Source organism: Colias croceus, chromosome 21 (genome assembly GCF_905220415.1).
Source record: "Colias croceus chromosome 21, ilColCroc2.1".
NCBI classification, from domain to species: domain Eukaryota; kingdom Metazoa; phylum Arthropoda; class Insecta; order Lepidoptera; family Pieridae; genus Colias; species Colias croceus.
Window position 1 is genome coordinate 658,489 of NC_059557.1, and position 18,368 is coordinate 676,856.

The window sequence follows — 18,368 nt, forward strand, 5'->3', positions numbered from 1 at the left end:
CCTATTCTGTCCTGAGATTTAAAAACGCTCAATCAAACCTCATTCTGGTCATTAATCTCCAAATACTTCTTATCATCAGCCCCGATGTCCATAAAGTCACCGAAGAGCATTAATCTTCCACCGACCACATCACTAGCTTTCTTGCCAAACTCTGATTTGATCTTCTTATTTAGAAGACTGTAACATATGTTGATGGAAATCATTAATTCCATTGTACATTTATTATAAGTAATATCGTTTCTGTAAATTTTGTTTTTGTGTGCAATAAAGTGTTTTCTATATTCTATTTATCTATCTATCCATCATTTTGCTATCGTTATCGCAATCGCTAACTATAAATTGACAGTTAACGATAGCAATGGTAAATGCTTGAAATGATGATGAGGGGTAGTTAAAAAAAAAGTTAAAAACCAATTTGGCACGTTCCATTCAGTATTTAATTCAATTCGTAAAACTAAATATTTTATTAATAATACTTGTGTACGTACTTGACAAACCACTTGCGATCCTCACTGTTAACCAATCTATCCTGATACACACGCTGGTGCTCGTGGTACCAAAGACGAATGACGTCATCTTCATCCTGAAATACAATGCTTACAATAATATAGTTAATTTTTAACAACTAAATATTATAATGATAACAACATTATTTTGATAATTAATATTATTGAATTTTATACAATGAAATGCTTTGAAAACTTATTACTGGTGATTTCGATAATAATAAATGTTTATGCCGTGTGTCTAATGTGACCAGACAGAGACCATAAGCAGAGAAGAAGAAATATTGTTACCTTTAAATAGATAGATGAACTTTCGTTACCTTCACAAGATGAGGGTCCATCATCAAGATGCCCTGGAAAACTTTACTCAAATCCCTGAGGTTGAAGGTATAATGTGATTTAGTCGGAGTTGGCAACAGTTCTTCAACCAGCGAGTTGAAGATGTCGATAGATCCTTTGAGGAACGGATCTTCGCGGATGGAGACTTTTTCGAAGTTTCGCGTCCAAGACTTTAGTATCGTGCTGAAGATGCAATACTGAAAAGTGAAAAATATAAGTGCTTTGGTTTAAAACCAGAATTAGGGTGTTTACTTTTATGAAATATGGTATGTGATGATAATATGATGTGGGTACGCGGATTTAGTAAGGTAAACATTTGGCCGAATGATTCACATGATCCAAAGTGACAATGCGTCCTCGATATCGTATTACTGTTTCAAAATTATCCAAATCATAAGGTGGAAAAAAATAATTTGGTACAGTTTCAATCATGAGACGTTCGCAAGATAAAAGACTACGCAAATCGTTTTGTCCCAATTTAACGGATGATCTGCAATTGTCCCGTCTGTCTGTCTATCCGTACAATTTTTTAAGTTCAGCACCTTGCTGTTAAACTCCATCTCAGTAAAGGAGATATAATGGAAGTGTCTCATGAGTCGCATGGTGACGGGGTTCCGCCCTCCCCCCGGCGGCCCCATCGCCGCCACCACCCCCACGTCGATCAGCGTCTTGAACTCGCCGATGTTCGTACGGTCGTACCACCCTGCCCAGTAGAGATATCATTTTTTACCACAGAAACAATTTTATTTTTACCTTCTTTGGGAAATATAGAATTAAAAAAATAGCTTGTGTAAATTTAATAGCACCTCTCAGTTGAGTCTATCAATGGGTAGCCAAAACATCAGTACCTAATTTATTACATCATTTTGCAAATAAATATAATTTGAATTTGAATTTGAGTCGAGACGCTATTTAACCGACATTTTTATAATCGATGCGACTATGAACTACTACGAAACTCCATTATAAATTGTTTATACAATATAACATGATGAACACTATTTATTTTATCGTCATACGTAACTACTACAAGAGTAGACAAATTACGTTACCATTTTAATTAAGTATTAAACTTTTCCTGTACATAACCTGACGAGAAATTCAACCTATCTACGATCCCAGTTCTTTTAACTGTAGAGTAAAATCGACCTATCTACGATCCCAGTTCCTTTAACTATATGGTGTTACAGACCAGAGAAGTCCATAAACTGTCTCAGCAGTTCGATGGGCGGCTGTGCACCATACACCTCTAGCGCGGGCATGTTGAGGTCGTCGATGAAGAACACCTGCCGCTTGGTGGGCGGCGGACCGAACACGCCGCGACGGCGACGCTCCAGCTTGCTGTCTATTACATCCTGTGTATACGGGGTGGAATTTTTCGATGGTTGTGGAAGGTAATATTGAAAAACGTGCAAAGGAGTGACGAGACAGGTTTGATTAAAAAACGTATTTTTTTTCCTGTTTTCTTCTTCTATATACAGGATTTTTCAACTGGAGCGTGGTGTAAGAGCGCGTTATAACCTTAATATGTCATCTTTTATATCCTGTACATGTGTAAGTTTATAGCAATAGGTTATTAAAAATTAAAGTTAAAACGGTTTTAAGACATCACATCAAATTTTACGACTACCCCCAAAATATATAAATATTACCTGCGTCTGATTAGCAGAAGTCCTCGCTGAAAATACGAGGAATTCACAAATAAACTTCTTATGCAACCCCTTGGAGAGCTTCGAGCTGATGGTGACCGTCTTGCCGGTGCCGGTTGGTCCAACGCATATCACGTGGTTGTAGTTCGCGATTTTGTAGCCGAGTAATGCCGCGCTGCGCACGTTGTCTAATGTTGGCACTTCGATGTCTGGACAAAACACAAACTCTATTAATTGGTACCTTAATGCCTCGAAAAGCATGTGCCTAAATTAATCCTTCGTTGATAATCTAGCTTTTTCTTTAGCTTGCCAAGACATACCACATTTAGAGCTCTATAGAACAATTATTTAACTTTTACTGGTGCGTAAAAATAAGGAAAAATTCATCATCACACGCACAACGTATATTTTTATTGCAAATTGCAGATTTTCTCTCATATATTTCTTAAATAATGATCTTGTATTTAAACATATAAAACACACCAGCAAACTGCCACTCAGGGTCCACTTCATACTCTTCCAGATTTGCCATCCAGTTGTACCAGTAGGGATTTGCTGGCTCACCATCATCCGTTGGATCAGTGAATCCACCATCGTGAAGTCTATCAAAATTTAATATTCAATATCTTTGTTTTCATTTTTGCTGAGTTTTTTTAGCATTCCCAAGATTTTTTACAATCTTAGTAAATTTTGCAAAAATTCAATTCAAAAAAGAAATAATAAACTCGCTTTTTTAATTCTACAAAAAATATACGAAAAATATTTCCTGTCCTAAATTGTTTTAAGTAACAAATTCATATTTATAGAGTTGGTTGAAGCGGGTTTCTGCATCTACGTCTACATCTACATAATATTATATCTTTGTCTGTTTCTACGTTTGTATGTGTCTGTATTGTTGTCTTCGTATACGTATCAATTTTAGTGGCAGTGTCGATGTCAGTGTCAGTGTCAGTGTGTGTCGTGTTCCCTCTATATGTTTGCGTTTGCATCAGTCTATATCTGTGTCAATGTTTTAGTTTTATCAACACCCACGTGTAATCATAAACCCTTCCCTCCTTCGGGAAGGCCGGTTTAGTGCCGCTCTCCTCCATGAGGTTGCGCATGAAGTCGGAGAAGATGGCCCGACCCGTGTGATCGCACGTGGCGCCCACCGACCAGATCACCGCCCATACCACCCAACACGGTGCTAGTTTGGCTAAACGACAAATATAACGGTAATATGGAGGAAATTGATGTAAGAAACAGTAAAATATTTAGGTGAAAATAAAGAAAAATAACTCAAATGAACTTTGAACACAACTTTAAATTACAACAAAACCTTGTTATTGGAAATAAAATTTCGAAATATTTGAATGAAAGGAAAACAATTTGGATGCAAATGATGACATCAAACTTACAACTTATTGAATGAGTAGCTGTTTACAAATAAAATAAGAATTAATATACAAACTCACGCATCATAGCAAGAAAAGCTCCTCCTGGCGGAGGTCGATCATCTTTACCAGTCAATGGCCTCAATCTATAATCCAGTAATTCGAGAAACTTCAAAACAAGAGAGGAATCTATTGAGGCTACAATTTCGGTAAGTTTCGAGCGCAGTATCACTAAGGACGGGTACAAGTATGTCGTGATAAGGTTGTAGAGCGGTTTGCGAATATTGTCTGCGATCTGTAATATTTGCATAATATTTATTATTATAGTCGAGCCAATTTAATAGGCAACATTTGACGTCTATCAATTTTATCTTCGAAGAGAGGTAACCTGCTTAAAAACATCGATTAAAGTGTATTAATCGATACGGATTTGAAACATTTGTCAATCGAATTTATTAATTTATGATGATTTTTATTCACAAGTAATCAATGCATTCGATTCTAGATGTCAGATTTCGATTTTTAGAGTAACGTCTCTAGTATTTAAAAAGAAAAAAGGTTTATTGACACAAAATTGTAGCGACGTCAATTCTTCAATTCAGAAATTGTTTATTATGTTAAGGATGGTTTATCAGTAAAATGAAATCTTAAAATTACTTGTATCGGTCATTATTATTATAAATATGTAATCGTAATTGAAAAAAGTTAAGCAAATGTGCAGTTCTAACAAAATGAAATATCATATTATTCTATGTCGTCGTTACTAGGTTACGTTGTTGAATTTTGTTGAACTGTCAAATGTTGCCTATTAAAATGGCTCTACTATAATTTATGCACTACTCCATTTAGTGACATTTTCGTGTGGTCGTGTAGCTCGACTTAATTTTGGTGTATTTCTTTAACCATAGGGTAATCTTGCTATATCTCCCTAAATAATGTTCAAGTTCTAGTGGAGATAAAATCTTTTAGTCCATGAGACACTGAAACACTCCCTACAACCAACCGGTGGCAAATTGCTCTTCATCCACGCGTTCACCAGCGGCTGCAACCCCACGACCCTCGTGTCCAGGTACACCATCCCACAACGCGATACCGTGGCCGGGGATGCTACAGCCAGATCCGCTACTTCGAAGATCATGCGCTGTCTATCTGTCAGCTTCATGATCTCGCCGCTTGAGAGACAGAGCTTCTTGTTGTCGTCTAGCACCTGAAGATATGCTTTTGCTGTTCAGGGAGTAATTAAATCAGAGAAAAGGTAGAAAATAAACAGCACATAATTTTCAAATAAGAATGTACTTAAATAAGGAAATCCGCAAGTAAAGATAATTAAAGTGGAAAAAAAATAAGCAGTATCAACTGCCCACTAAAAATAACCCATGTTTTGAGTTCGAAGGATGAATTCATTAATTTCGAAATTCGAGGACGATCAACTCATTGCAAAAAAAAACAGGTGGGGAAGCAAACAAAGGTTTTCCATATTAATATCGTAGTTATTGAAATAGTACAAATAACATTCTGTACACACAGTGTTCATGTTTTCAATCCAAACGGCGTCCACGGGCCCATCGAAGATGTACCATCGCTTGTCCGTGTCTTCCACCGCGATACCGGCTCTAACCAAACTCGATAGAATGCCATCCGTCCTATAATAAGTTTTTATAAATACTAGTTAATATCCACGACTTCTTTTACTTTATGATATTAATGTTTCAAACAGATGCTAATTTTAAGAAACAGATAAAGAAAATTTGCATTTCAGTTTTAACACTTGTAATTTTTTTTATTCTGAATACAGTATTTTTTTAGGCATTCAAAAGGCAAAGTTATGTAAATATTTATATAAAATATACTCAAAACCTTAACTTTGCTTGTTTGAAAAAAGACGCGTTCAGTCCAACTGCAAACGTAGCGAAAATAGATTGAGAAATTCCATTGTTATTTTCAAAACTACCCTCATTTTGATCAACAACTATAAACATATATTTCAATAACCATTCATGCGTCTGCAGATCAAATTCCCCATATAGCTGTCCCATGGTGATCGACTTAGGGTTCACCACGAACGTGTGCACCGGGGTGAAGGGAAACCCGTCGGGCGCTAGCTTGCCCTTAATAGCGGTTAGCGCGTCTCGAAGGATCTCGTAGCACTGGTGGTGTTTTAGATAAGTTTTTTTTCTTTAACTGTTTTTCTTTACTTCTATACTAATATTATAAAGCTGAAGAAGTTTGTTTGTTTGAATGCGCTAATCTCAGGAACTACTGGTCCGATTTGAAAAATTATTTTGGTGTTAGATAGCCCATTCATCGAGGAAGGCTATAGGCTATATATCATCACACTAAGACTAACAGGAGCGGAGCCATGCGGGTGAAACCGCAGAGCGCAACTAGTTTTTTTATAAAGGTCTACAATTGATCTTTTTCCTTATGCGATAAGATTGAGTTTTTAACTATTTATATGCACAACAGTTACAGATGAAACTAAATATGAGTAATACATATTAATTATTTTTCATATTTACGGTATTGAAATGCCGTTCAAATGTTCTGATTAATAAAACAGTTTCATTCACAAACAAATCTTAACAAAGTTAGAAATAAAGTACTAAAGTATTAAATTTCATAACAATTTCATTGAGTCGAGGGAAGCTCATTTTAATTGTGAAAGTTATTATTTTTTACAAGCAGTGTAGCGTGAAAATGTTATTCTTAAAATCTATCGCGTGGGACTTCAAAAGGTAGATCGTAAAAGTTGTACTGTAAAAATGTTAAATAAACAGTTTTTTACAGTTTTATTTTATTACTATTGTTTCACTCCGTAATAATAATAAGTTTTTATCCTTGCCTTTGTTTTTCCTGAACCAGCTGGACCGACCAACATCAGACCATGACGCACTACTGTAGTTTCATACAGTTGTATTATCTTGAATATGAATGCTAAAAAATTTATTGACATGAGCTTGTTTTTTCCAAGGTTATTAATTTTGTAATATTTTTATAATATAAAAGTTCCCATCCATACAGCTGCAGCTGCTGTGTTATTTTATTTAATTTAGACATACATAATATAATGAGAAAATGGCTAGTTTTGATTGTCGTGCTCATCAACTGGTTGGATGTTACCAAGTTTACAATTTTAAACTAATAAACTTACTATACAAGTCGTCGTATCCCCTCTTCACAAGCATGTTTCTTATAGACTGCTCCATGATACCGTAGTCCACTACTGGGATTTCCACACGTGGGAACAAATCCGATATTATACCTGGTAATAATTAGGAAATATATTACTACAGATATTCGTGCTTTTCCCTGTAAAAACTCAGACATTTATTTATTCAATTAGACTTCTTATAAAAGCACAACATTTTTTAACATTTACCACCGATTCGGAAAGAAGTATCTATGGAGAAGAACTGCTTTCCGAACCGGTGGCAAATAACTTATTTTCGTATTTTAACGATTAATAAGCTCTTTTAAAAGTCTTGTTCAATAAATTAATGTTTGCAGTTCAACGGAAATTTTATGTAAATTAAATTATTTCAACATAATATAATACTACTTATTCATTTTTATTTTTTCGATGTAGTTTGTGTGCATATAATGAAAAGCTATAATTAAACTGAAATCTGACGCGAGTTGAAAACAAATAAGAGTACGTGCGTCATGTTCATTCACAGCTCATCGTTTGCTTTTTCTTCGAAAGCCTGAAAGGCTGAACCGTTGAAAGAATAACATGTATGAAATTGTCTGGTGGTTTGTGTGCCCATGTGTGCGTAAGAATAATGTCAGTGAACACGCACACAAGCGCGTCAAGTTCTAAGAATTCTCTGTTTTGTTCTTCTAATTATATTGTCCGACGAAATATAAACAAATATTTTTCTCTGTAAATTGTAACGATTTTCAGAATGCTTCTGGATATCTTTAAATTACATGAGGCTATTGTTTCTATACAATTGAAGACATTATTCTCAATTTATATTTTCAATTATAGTTTATATTGTTATATCCAGAATAAATACACATTATTTTACACGCACTTTACGAAAAACTACAAAATGTCATTCTATAATATTCACCATTAAACAATACCAGATCGTCAGCAAGGAACTTAGGCACATTGACATCTCTCAGTGCCCTAAGAACTATCTGCCTTTCATCTCCATCTGGCATTTGACGTATCAAGTTTCCAGCGACCAGAATCACAGTTTTTACAGCTCTCATGCCGAAGTCGTAGTGATCCTGGTTTAAATTTACGCCCGATAAATATTATACATTTTCGTGTAGGATAAAACTAAGGGATTTATAAAAGTAATAAATAAAACATTAAATCTTTATTACGGATTAGAATTTATTTTGATACCTTTTCACACACATAGTCGTGTAATTCGTCACAATCACTTTCAAAGAGTTATTGACTCAAATTCAGACCGAGATAATATTATGTTATGTACTTATATTAGAAAGTGCAGGTATTACTAAGAATTTATATTTTTAAAAGACCAACATTCACGTTCATTTCTTGCAAAAATGCATGTATGTGATTTTGCAAGATTGTAATTTGTATGCTACAATTCCTAAATGATAGCAAATAACATAATATTAAAGATTAAATTTCCTACGCCTTTTCTTCATATATTTTGTCAACAAAATTTCTCACCTGTGACGACAACTGTTCCGAGCTCAATCTAAAGGTTGTAGTAATCTTTCCAGCAAGTAGTTTCGCTTCGAAGAATCCATACGAAAACAGTGATATTTCAGCGATTAGAGCATAATCGGGGACCATCATAGCTATGGGACGGAATAGGGCTTTGAGATTGTCCGGTAACTCGGTACGACCTGTAAAATAATTTAATATTAAGGGTTTGGTCTAGTAGTGCAAACAAATGCATCCTGTCATCCTATATGTAAATAATACAAATGTACTAAGGGAAAGTTGCTCCACTTAATTTTTAAAAATTAAATCATTCGTATGCATAATTTAATATTCGTAATAAGTACCTAAAATGACAATTTGAAACAATTTTCGTGAAAATTACACCGGGTGATTCTTTTTATCAGTACACAAAATTTGCGAATACGTTCTATCAAATTTTGTATATCATAAAAAAAAAATGTAATGTTTGTGTAAAAAATTATAAAATAGAAAAATGCGCAAATGAAAACAAAAGATATTTATTTTTCACTAGCTTCCGCCCGCGACTCCGTCCGCGTGGATGTCGGTGTTCGCGTGGATGGTTTATTTCTCCATTTTGAACTGGGAAGACGTTTCTCACTAAATTAATATTAGACGATTATGATTCACTCCAGTCCAAACAGCAAATAAGCAGGCTTCTGCTTCTGCAACGTTTAGTTGTCCCTGAATTTGGAAAAAATAGTCATGTTTCTTATCTATGACAAAAGTGTTATTTTTTTGCATTGTATTTCAAATATTAAATTTTTTATTTTTAACCGCATCTTCCGCATTCATGTATTTGGCCGGAATTAGACATTTAACTTCTACTTACTAGTCCCATTTTCCCTTCTTGATATGGGAATGTATAAAGTAATTTTTTTAGATATTTCTCGTTATACTTTTAAAAAGTTATAATTGTCATTTTGCTCATTAGGTAAAGTAATTTCGATATCAGTTTTAAGTTTTTTGATACCTGCAATAATAACGTCATAATCGCCTGCATATACTTATCGATTACACCCTGTATACAATCCACCATCCACATTCATAATGTTTTCCTGTCCTCCTCTCCTTTACATTTTAAATGAGTAAATCTGCTACCACTGAAGGATGTTTCATTGTGATCAGCAAATTTTCACCACTGTTGTCGATTATTTGTTTTTCATTTTTAATCAGCAATTGGGAATCATCAGTTTTATTTTTTGCAGATTGGTGATGTACCCTAACAATACGTCGAAAAGGGAAAGCATCAACGAATTATCGTTTTCGTCCTCTTTTTTTATTCTTCGCGTCTCTGTTACTTGTGTTTGTTTAGTTCTCAACACCTATTGAATTTTCTATGTTATTGTGATCTTCCATTACATCTGAGTTTTGATGATGTGATGATAACCCATTCGTTTTAATATTGGTACTTAGAGGTCTAAACTAGAAATGGTAGACTAAATTTGTCAGCGCGTCTGTAAGATCAGAATATAAAACCAACATCCTGTATTTAAGTTACAAAATTAATAATCAAATAACATGCCGCTACGTTCAAAATGACTAGAAGAAAAAATTAAAACACCTCGACATATTTGGAATTTTGGAGTAAACAAATCATTTTTCCCGTATGTCCCAAGTTCAAGTTCTCAATACAAGTTTATATTATGTTTCGTATTTCTCAAACGAAAAATAAACATTTTTGGAACTTCAAAAAAAAATTATATTATAAGAAAATTTATGAGCTTACTTTAGTTTTAAAGAAATATACATCCCTTTACTGACACCCCGTAAAATAACGAAATTTTTGCCAATCACCTTTGGTTTCATTAACTTTATGTTCGAAGATAATTTTTTTTCTAGTAGTTACACGCATATTTTTTTCGTTTATTTTCCATATCGAAATCAAATGTTTAAAAATACGAATATTTGCACAAAACTAAGATAAAAATAATCAATTAACAAAAATATTAAATTTAATGAAGTAGAGCAACTTTCACTTCGGTATGAAGGAAAATCGAGCGTAGAGCACACGTCAGAACGCTCCGGCCCAAGGAGCGCGACTAAAGAAATTCGCTAGGATTTTTCCTACTTATTTTAAATATTTTTTTAATATTTAAAGAATTATCAAAATTCAAAAAAAATTTTTTTAAAGGTTTAATACTCATTCAACTCGAATAAATTAATGGAGAAAAAATAACTTTTAGCAGTATTTATCAATAGTTTTTGTAAGGCAAAAAATGGGAAATTTAATGAATTTATAACGTTCTAATTAGGAAAATCATAAGTTTTTCGGCAATTGTATTCAGCAGATTTTAATAACGACTATATAAGGATAATAATGCGCTGATCAAATTGTATAAATTGTAATCGGTTGCAACGTAGTGAGTGCACAAACTTAGCTCGAAATGTCTTTGGGGGAAAGAGACTTATCTTGAAGGCCTGATTAAGGTAACATAAAGTAACTTTATAAATGTGAAAAAATTCATTCGCATTGCGTATATAACACTAATTGATAAACAAGAAAAAAAAATTCAGTTTATCATTTCAATAGCCGGGAAAAAATTGTCAAATAACTTGTTGAAAACGCAATTTTGCTAGACTGCAGCCTTAAGTAATTTTTAGTCTTTGAGAATTCTTTGAGAATGTGTGACAATAGTTAGAAATTAAATAATTTTAAACGTAACATTTTTACATTCGAATCAATGATTTTTTTTAAAATGAAACTTCTTTAGGCGCAATGAGAGTAAATTTTCAAGGTCACGACATGGCAATACCGTCACGTCGTCACGTCAATAGGCGACGATTTTGGTATTATTGAATCTTGCTAAAGAAGTTTCGCTTCTGACACGTGTGCTCGGCACACACTTTTTTTAATAATAAGAACATACATTTTGAATTTATCATAATTATATTGTATTAAGACGTAATAAATCCATTTTTTTGTTACGGCCATACCTGCATATCCAGGGTTCATAGTAATGAAAACAGAGCATGACGCCTTCAATGGTAATTCTACACCTTCAAACCAAAATTTCTCCATTTTCGCGATTTGCGCTTTTTGTATGGTCACCACCTAAATAATGAAAATACTATGTATTCAATAACGTATTATGTATTACAAACTAATATTAGTACTATGCATAACATTAACTTGCTGTAAGTAATATTTTAACTTGGAAGTAAGTAAATATGTAGTTACAAAATATATTTTCATAAAATTAACAAATCTGTAAACGGTGCGTTTATAATATTAATTTACCTGCTGAGCAACAACTGAAAGTACTTCAATGTCTATTCTGTTGAATTCATCAAAGCACGCCCATGCGCCAGATCTGTAAATACCATTATTAATTATTAGTTCTAAAATAATACAATTACTGATAAATTAAAAATCGACGCATATTTATAAAGCTAATAACTACTAGTTTAAGGGTAACACTCAGCTTATTAAATAAAAACCAAAATGAAAAGAAAATAATGCATCCAATAAAATATGACACAGAATATGGTATAATTCGAGCGCGCAAATTCAAATTTTTCTAGAACGCGCGTTACTTTTTTTTCTGGCGCCGTGTCTGTGTCTATAGCTGAATATGTTATTTTGTTGCAATAATTAAAATTATTAAATTGAATGTAATTTTTTAAAAGAAATAAATAACATAATATAGAATTTTGAATAACGGGAAAATTAAGACAAAAATATTATTTCTTATTCCAAAATATATCTTGATTCTTGCGTGCGTTGCGCGCGCTGTAGTTATTGGTACCCACGCGCGCGTGTGTTCGAATTTTAAATTTAATGATTGTACTTTAATATAGTAGATATCAGTTTAAAGATAATCTCAGTTAATATGCAACAAAATGTTTGTTTAGAATTATTGTATGAAACTTTCATTAATATTTAATTTATTATTCCGCACAGCCGGATCGACATATTTTATAAGATGATGATAAATAATACAAGGACGTTCCAGTTTTAGGGCGGGAAAAGGTAAGTGTGTAAAAAATGTGTAGTAGATTCTTAATTAGTATATTTTTTCTAATTCATTAAACCTTGGATAGGTGCTACAGCTTTTCTAAGCATAATTTTATTCACATAAAAATCTTTATATATAAAACTCAAAGGTGACTGATATTATAGTGATCTATCAACGCACAGCCCAAACCGCTGGACGTATCGGGCTGAAATTTGGCATGCAGGTAGATGTCATAACGTAGGCGTCCCCTAAGAAAGGATTTCCCGAAATTCTTGCGGGAACGGGGAAAAACGGGGATGCACGTACAAAGTCGTGGGCGGAAGCTAGTATACAATAAAACTTGAGACATTTTAAACCACGACACGTCCTTGTCATAAAACAAGGAAAGAGTGCACTAAGGCAAATGATATCACTGATAAACTATGCAAGTACCTACATGCATATTTTTTGTAATAATATATATTTTACAGAATCATTTAATTAATACAACGCCAAACGCAGTGTGAAGAAAAACCCTGCATTAATTATTATAAATGTGTAAGATCATAATTTAATTATAACTATTTTTCATATAATTTTCATTACTGCGAATGTTGTGTATCAATATTGGATATAATCAATTAGATAATGTCTTCCTATATATTATAATGTAGTGTCTAAACTAACGCTGCAAGTCCTTTGAAGAATTTGCCCATCGCCATGAAATCCAGTTGGTCCGAACAATTGAAGACTACGCATTGCACAGCCAATGCTTTGGCTAAATCCTGAAAACATTTATAACTATACAATAGTAAAACAATCAGGGAAGAATAGTGAGTGATTTTTTACATTGTGATAATTTTCTAATTTCTGTGTTCACTAACTATCACGTTAGGATATTTTATTAAATATCGAAAACAAATCCTTATTATTGTTATTCATACCTACACTACTTTTAGGATCATGTTCGATTGTTCATACCATCACACTATGAAAGCGTTGCAGTTATTTATGCATACAATTTAGAAACGTAAAAATCCTTTTATCAAAGAATACGAAAACAAATAAACTGAAATACAGCGCGGAAATATTGTAGGTTGCTCAGTGAAGCCACGTGTAGAAATATTATTGCAATGGGTCAAGTTGCATGGTAGAACTTTATACTTAATAATATAGTTCAGGATACATCGCCCATTTTTGCAAGTGACTACTATCAAGCTAATTTTCCGTTTGTAGCTTTATTTTGATGAGACGCCCAATAATTTCGTGTACGAAAGTCTCGATTGTGGTAGCTAACAGAGATAACAAGGGTAACAATTTTTGATTTGATCGTTCTCAAATATTTATTACTAACTGAATGAATTTTTTTTTGTTCAATCTCAAGATAATTACCTAAATTATTCGAAAAAATATTTGTCCTACAAAATCTATGGTTTGTTCAAAGAGTCCCCCTTTCCAAAGTGTATCGATAACGAGGTCATCATAAATGATTACTAACAAGCTGATTTTTTTGTTTTCACTTAGTTAATGTTTATATAATTCAACAGACATATTGTCCTACAAATTGCGTAATAAATATTTGAGAACCATCACATCACATCACAAAATTTTATCCTTGTTATCTCTGTTAGCTACCACAATCGAGAGTTTCGTACAAGAAATTATTCGGTGTCTCATCAAAATAAAGCTACAAACGGAAAATCAGCTTGATAGTAGTCACTTGCAAAAATGGGCGATGTATCCTGAACTAATATGAAACAATTGCATTTTAAGCTCATATGTTTCATTCGTTTAGACTTTAGAGGGAGAGAAAGCTGCATTATATTATGAAGTTTTCTTTCATAATTTGGTAAATATGTTATGATATGTTTTGAAATAGTGATCTACCGTCAAATACAATAAAAAAATGTGACACAATAATATATAAACACGCGACAAACCTTAGTGGTCTCAGTCTTGCCGGTGCCGGCGGGGCCTGCGGGCGCTCCGCCAAACTTCAAGTGCATCGCGCACATGAGGGTGAGGTAACATCGGTCCGTTAGAGGCGTGATAACGAGCCGACCGCTGAAAGGTAAATATTTTTTAATAACTCAGGCCCCGGAATCACAGACACAATAGAAAATCTATTGTGTCGTGGACCGATCGGGCCGCTTGGGGCTCAATAGGTTAATCAATAGGTCAAAATGAAACTTCTTTAGGCGCGTTGAGAGTAAAATTTCACGTCATAGCAATACCGTCATATCATGGAGTAAGACGACGTTATTGAAGACAGTAATATAACAGTTTTGTTTTAATTTAATTTGTTTTATTTTAACTCCAAATAACTTTTTAACTTTTAATAATAACATCGTGATCGGTAACAAGACAGGAATTTATGGGATACGTTATAATTAACACAAAACATCCCTATCTTAATATTCTTTCCAAAAATTACTACATTATGCACACCTGTTGCCCAAATATTCATTCTGGTAAGTAAATACAGAGTTTAGAGCGCGCACGTCGCAATAGTTCTGGCTAAACTGTCGGTAGAACATCGACGTGTCCAGACGGTTCTCGTCCTGGTAGATTTCTGGCAATTCCCCCTCTTCTAGGGGATAGAAGTCCTTTATCATCTGGTAGTATCTAGAAAAGTTTTGGCATTTATTGTTAGCATGTATAAGCAGTTGCTTTCATATTATTATCATCATTGATCCTTTGCCTGGAAATTTTTATGCTTTCATTTATTGCTTTCAAATCAAATAAAATATTATTAAAACTGATTATTTGTATGCAATGCAGTGCAATGTGTTTATTTTATTAAGTGTCACTTGTTACAACTGGCGAGATTAAACTTTTCCTAGGAGTAGTACGCACCTATGCATTGTCAATAAAATTTTCACTACCAAGAGTTCAAAAACCAGTACCACATACACATCAACACATTAACAAATTCCTCCTCAATATATAACAAAAACTGTACCGTAGCTGACAGATCCACTGGAAGTCGTTCACATTCTTCACGTTCTCAATAACGAGCGTGTTGGTGACGTCACGCGCATGCACCTCGATCACGATCAGCGCGCAGAGCACTTCCCGCTGGAAGAAGGTCAGCTCGCCCTTGACTAGCGCGCGGAGACTATCCAGCTGGAGATAAAAAAAAAAAAAATAAAAATGGATGTTTATAATATAAATTTTGTTATATGAGCAGTTTTCCGTCATGTAAGTTTACAGTTACACTAAATGTCAACACGTCGCGTCGTATGTAAATACAGCAGGTAGGTATGACATAGGTAGGCGTTTGATTTTACACGATTGTTATAGCCCAATAAATCCGTTAAAATCTTTTATAGTGTAAATCCGTTATAAATAATATATTTTAACGGGTCACGGGGAGACCACGCTTGCTGAAAAGTGTGTGAAACATCAAGATAATTATATAATGAATAAATCGCGTTTAAATTCCGTTAAAATATATAACCTTTAAACAAATATAATATATTTTAAATCATCTTCACATCGTTCAATTTTAAAATACTCCTAGAGAGTCCCGAATACCAAATTACAGACGCATCATCAGATCATAACTAACACGCTACATAGATTATTATCTAACCTGTCGCAGCATCTCCTCGAAGTAGCAGTCCATCCTGTACTCGCTGATCGCCTCCTCCACGCCGGCCGTCCAGGCGGTCTGCGAGCCCGCTATCACCACCTGGCCGGGCCAGCGCAGCACCCACTCGGCGCGCGGCATCGTCCATAGCTCCTCCATGCCCGCGACGAGGGTTAGCCGTACTAGAATATGTTTTGGTTGCAAATATAAAGGGCAAACATCGTCTCTATCTAACCAATACAGTGCTAATACGTGATTCTAGGGGCAAAACTATCGGAAGAATAGTTCTTTTTATGAAACAAGTTTAATGGCAACGTACAAATAGGTAAAAATTAATTACATATTTATAATTGTCATATGTTATGTTGTCAATATACACTGTTTGGTCGTTACAAGAGTCAAAACAATAACTATCAGCGGCTTATACTATTAATTAACACTAATAGATAATACAGTAGACACAAAACTATTCTAGCCTAGTAATAACATAGTTGGTTATAGCCATTATCATAATATGCCAATTGCTTAACTATTCGCTATCAGTAATATACTGATTCGAGACTATATAACTCACTGCTGTGTCTCATGGTGTCTTCCAATAACAAGAGCCATTGCTCAACATTCGATGATGGATAGAACTTGTACTTGAGATCGACAATTTCACCTTCGCTCGAGTGCATTTGTGTGATCTTGAGATCTGCTTCAAAGGTAACCTGAAACAATTCGTATTATGTATGTGACTATTACTTCTGGTAGTTACCGCAAGCTTGAATATTATGCGAAATATATCAAGTGTTTATCTATGTGGCAATACGGTTTTGTATATATTAAGTATTTCCTACTTAAATCATGATGTATCTATCAATGTTCCATACACAGTTTTAAGCGTTAAAAATGCTGTAATGATTCCGTTTAATTATGAAGTAAGAATAAGTAAGAAGTACTCAAAAAGATGATATTGAAAATATCTTCCTTTGCTTTTTAAAAATTATATTTTCGTAATGTATATTAAATTTGCACCTTAGCAATATTCTCAAAGCACTTCCTAAGATGCGGTTGCACAGCCTTCGGGTTCCTGCTCTGCGACAGAATCTCTAGCAGTTCATCATCGCTGAGGAAGAAGAAGCGCGGGAACCGCAGCCTCTTCAGCTCCATGTATTCGTTGAGGCCACGTGACACCACCGCTAGGAGATGACGAGCTTCCACCAAGCTGTCTAGCAGACGACTGTCAGGGCAAATGATCATAATCTGGAAAGAAGGTAAGTAGTCAAGAAAATTTCGATAAATCATTCGTTTTTACTAGAAAATCGTAGCTGCTCAATTTCCAATTTGGATTGAAATCTCGCTCAAGTTATTTTAACTAAAAATTATTCAATGAAATACTCTTTCATTCAAAAGAAACAGAGCTTCTTATCTTAATTTTTTGAAAGTAATTAACTCAAACCTTAGGAACGGCTGCTGCAGAGGACATGATTCTTCTCCAGATTCTCTCCATAGTACCATACTTTTTAGCTTCCAGTGGCAGCTGACGTGATATATCTTCGGATGTAAATATGGGTTCCAAGTACATCCATTCCCTGTAGAAAACACCTTATATATAATATAATTTAATTTGAAAAACTATAAGGTTTGTAATGTAAGAAAGTATTTTGATAGAAATTTTACAACGCAAAATTTTGGTATATAGATATTATAGAAAGGATTATTTCTATTAACAGTTAAAGTATTATTCCTAACAGCCCATTATATGCTTCCACATACACATCCACCAAAGAAAATCTTACTTCTGACACTCAATCCATTCGTCCACAACCTTCTGCGTGAGCCGCAACTTATCATCCCACTCCTGGATGCGAAGCTCGAAGGCCGCCTTGAAAGGACTGAAGCCGAGCTGCTGCGTGGCGAGGAGATGTTCGTCTAGTAGTTGTAAGGTCTCGTCTGCTATCTTCATTATGAATGTACCTGGATAAATTTAACATGATTATTTTTGTGTCTTTGTAGGCATCACAACTATTTTTAGTAAACTTAGTAGATAGAGATTAAACTTGATGGAACATTCACTTAAACGCATTTTACACAGAGGGAAATAAAGCTTATTTCCCTCTGTGTAAAATGCGTGAAGATAATACTCAAGACAGAACTGTCTGGAACAGTTATTTTTTGTAATTTGTTCATTCAAGTTCAAAAAACCAATCGCTGCAAGCATTGTAATTGTACAATGGATGCAACGATTGTTTTGATTCCTAGCAAATTTTTCGTCTATAAAGAAGATGAAAGGATATGTTCTTTTAATGCGCTG

At 34.2% G+C, this 18,368-nt stretch overlaps 1 protein-coding gene across 1 annotated transcript in view; it reads right to left on the reverse strand.

Annotated features, from left to right (window-relative positions):
- Positions 1-18,368, reverse strand: part of LOC123701526 (dynein axonemal heavy chain 1-like) — a 56,313-nt gene that overhangs the window by 23,445 nt on the left and 14,500 nt on the right. The window contains exons 25-51 of the mRNA XM_045649030.1: positions 17,854-18,031; positions 17,514-17,646; positions 17,090-17,317; positions 16,644-16,782; positions 16,073-16,251; positions 15,440-15,603; positions 14,926-15,102; positions 14,418-14,541; positions 13,165-13,262; positions 11,781-11,853; positions 11,477-11,594; positions 8,525-8,703; positions 7,944-8,106; positions 7,019-7,129; positions 6,710-6,801; positions 5,860-6,014; positions 5,393-5,510; positions 4,871-5,074; positions 3,949-4,162; positions 3,527-3,689; positions 2,978-3,096; positions 2,498-2,703; positions 2,038-2,200; positions 1,388-1,548; positions 827-1,042; positions 489-583; positions 39-177 (exon numbers count right to left, since the gene is read on the reverse strand). Coding sequence (XP_045504986.1) covers positions 39-177; positions 489-583; positions 827-1,042; positions 1,388-1,548; positions 2,038-2,200; positions 2,498-2,703; positions 2,978-3,096; positions 3,527-3,689; positions 3,949-4,162; positions 4,871-5,074; positions 5,393-5,510; positions 5,860-6,014; positions 6,710-6,801; positions 7,019-7,129; positions 7,944-8,106; positions 8,525-8,703; positions 11,477-11,594; positions 11,781-11,853; positions 13,165-13,262; positions 14,418-14,541; positions 14,926-15,102; positions 15,440-15,603; positions 16,073-16,251; positions 16,644-16,782; positions 17,090-17,317; positions 17,514-17,646; positions 17,854-18,031 — 4,109 coding nt within the window. The remainder of the gene's footprint in view (positions 1-38; positions 178-488; positions 584-826; positions 1,043-1,387; positions 1,549-2,037; positions 2,201-2,497; positions 2,704-2,977; positions 3,097-3,526; positions 3,690-3,948; positions 4,163-4,870; positions 5,075-5,392; positions 5,511-5,859; positions 6,015-6,709; positions 6,802-7,018; positions 7,130-7,943; positions 8,107-8,524; positions 8,704-11,476; positions 11,595-11,780; positions 11,854-13,164; positions 13,263-14,417; positions 14,542-14,925; positions 15,103-15,439; positions 15,604-16,072; positions 16,252-16,643; positions 16,783-17,089; positions 17,318-17,513; positions 17,647-17,853; positions 18,032-18,368) is intronic.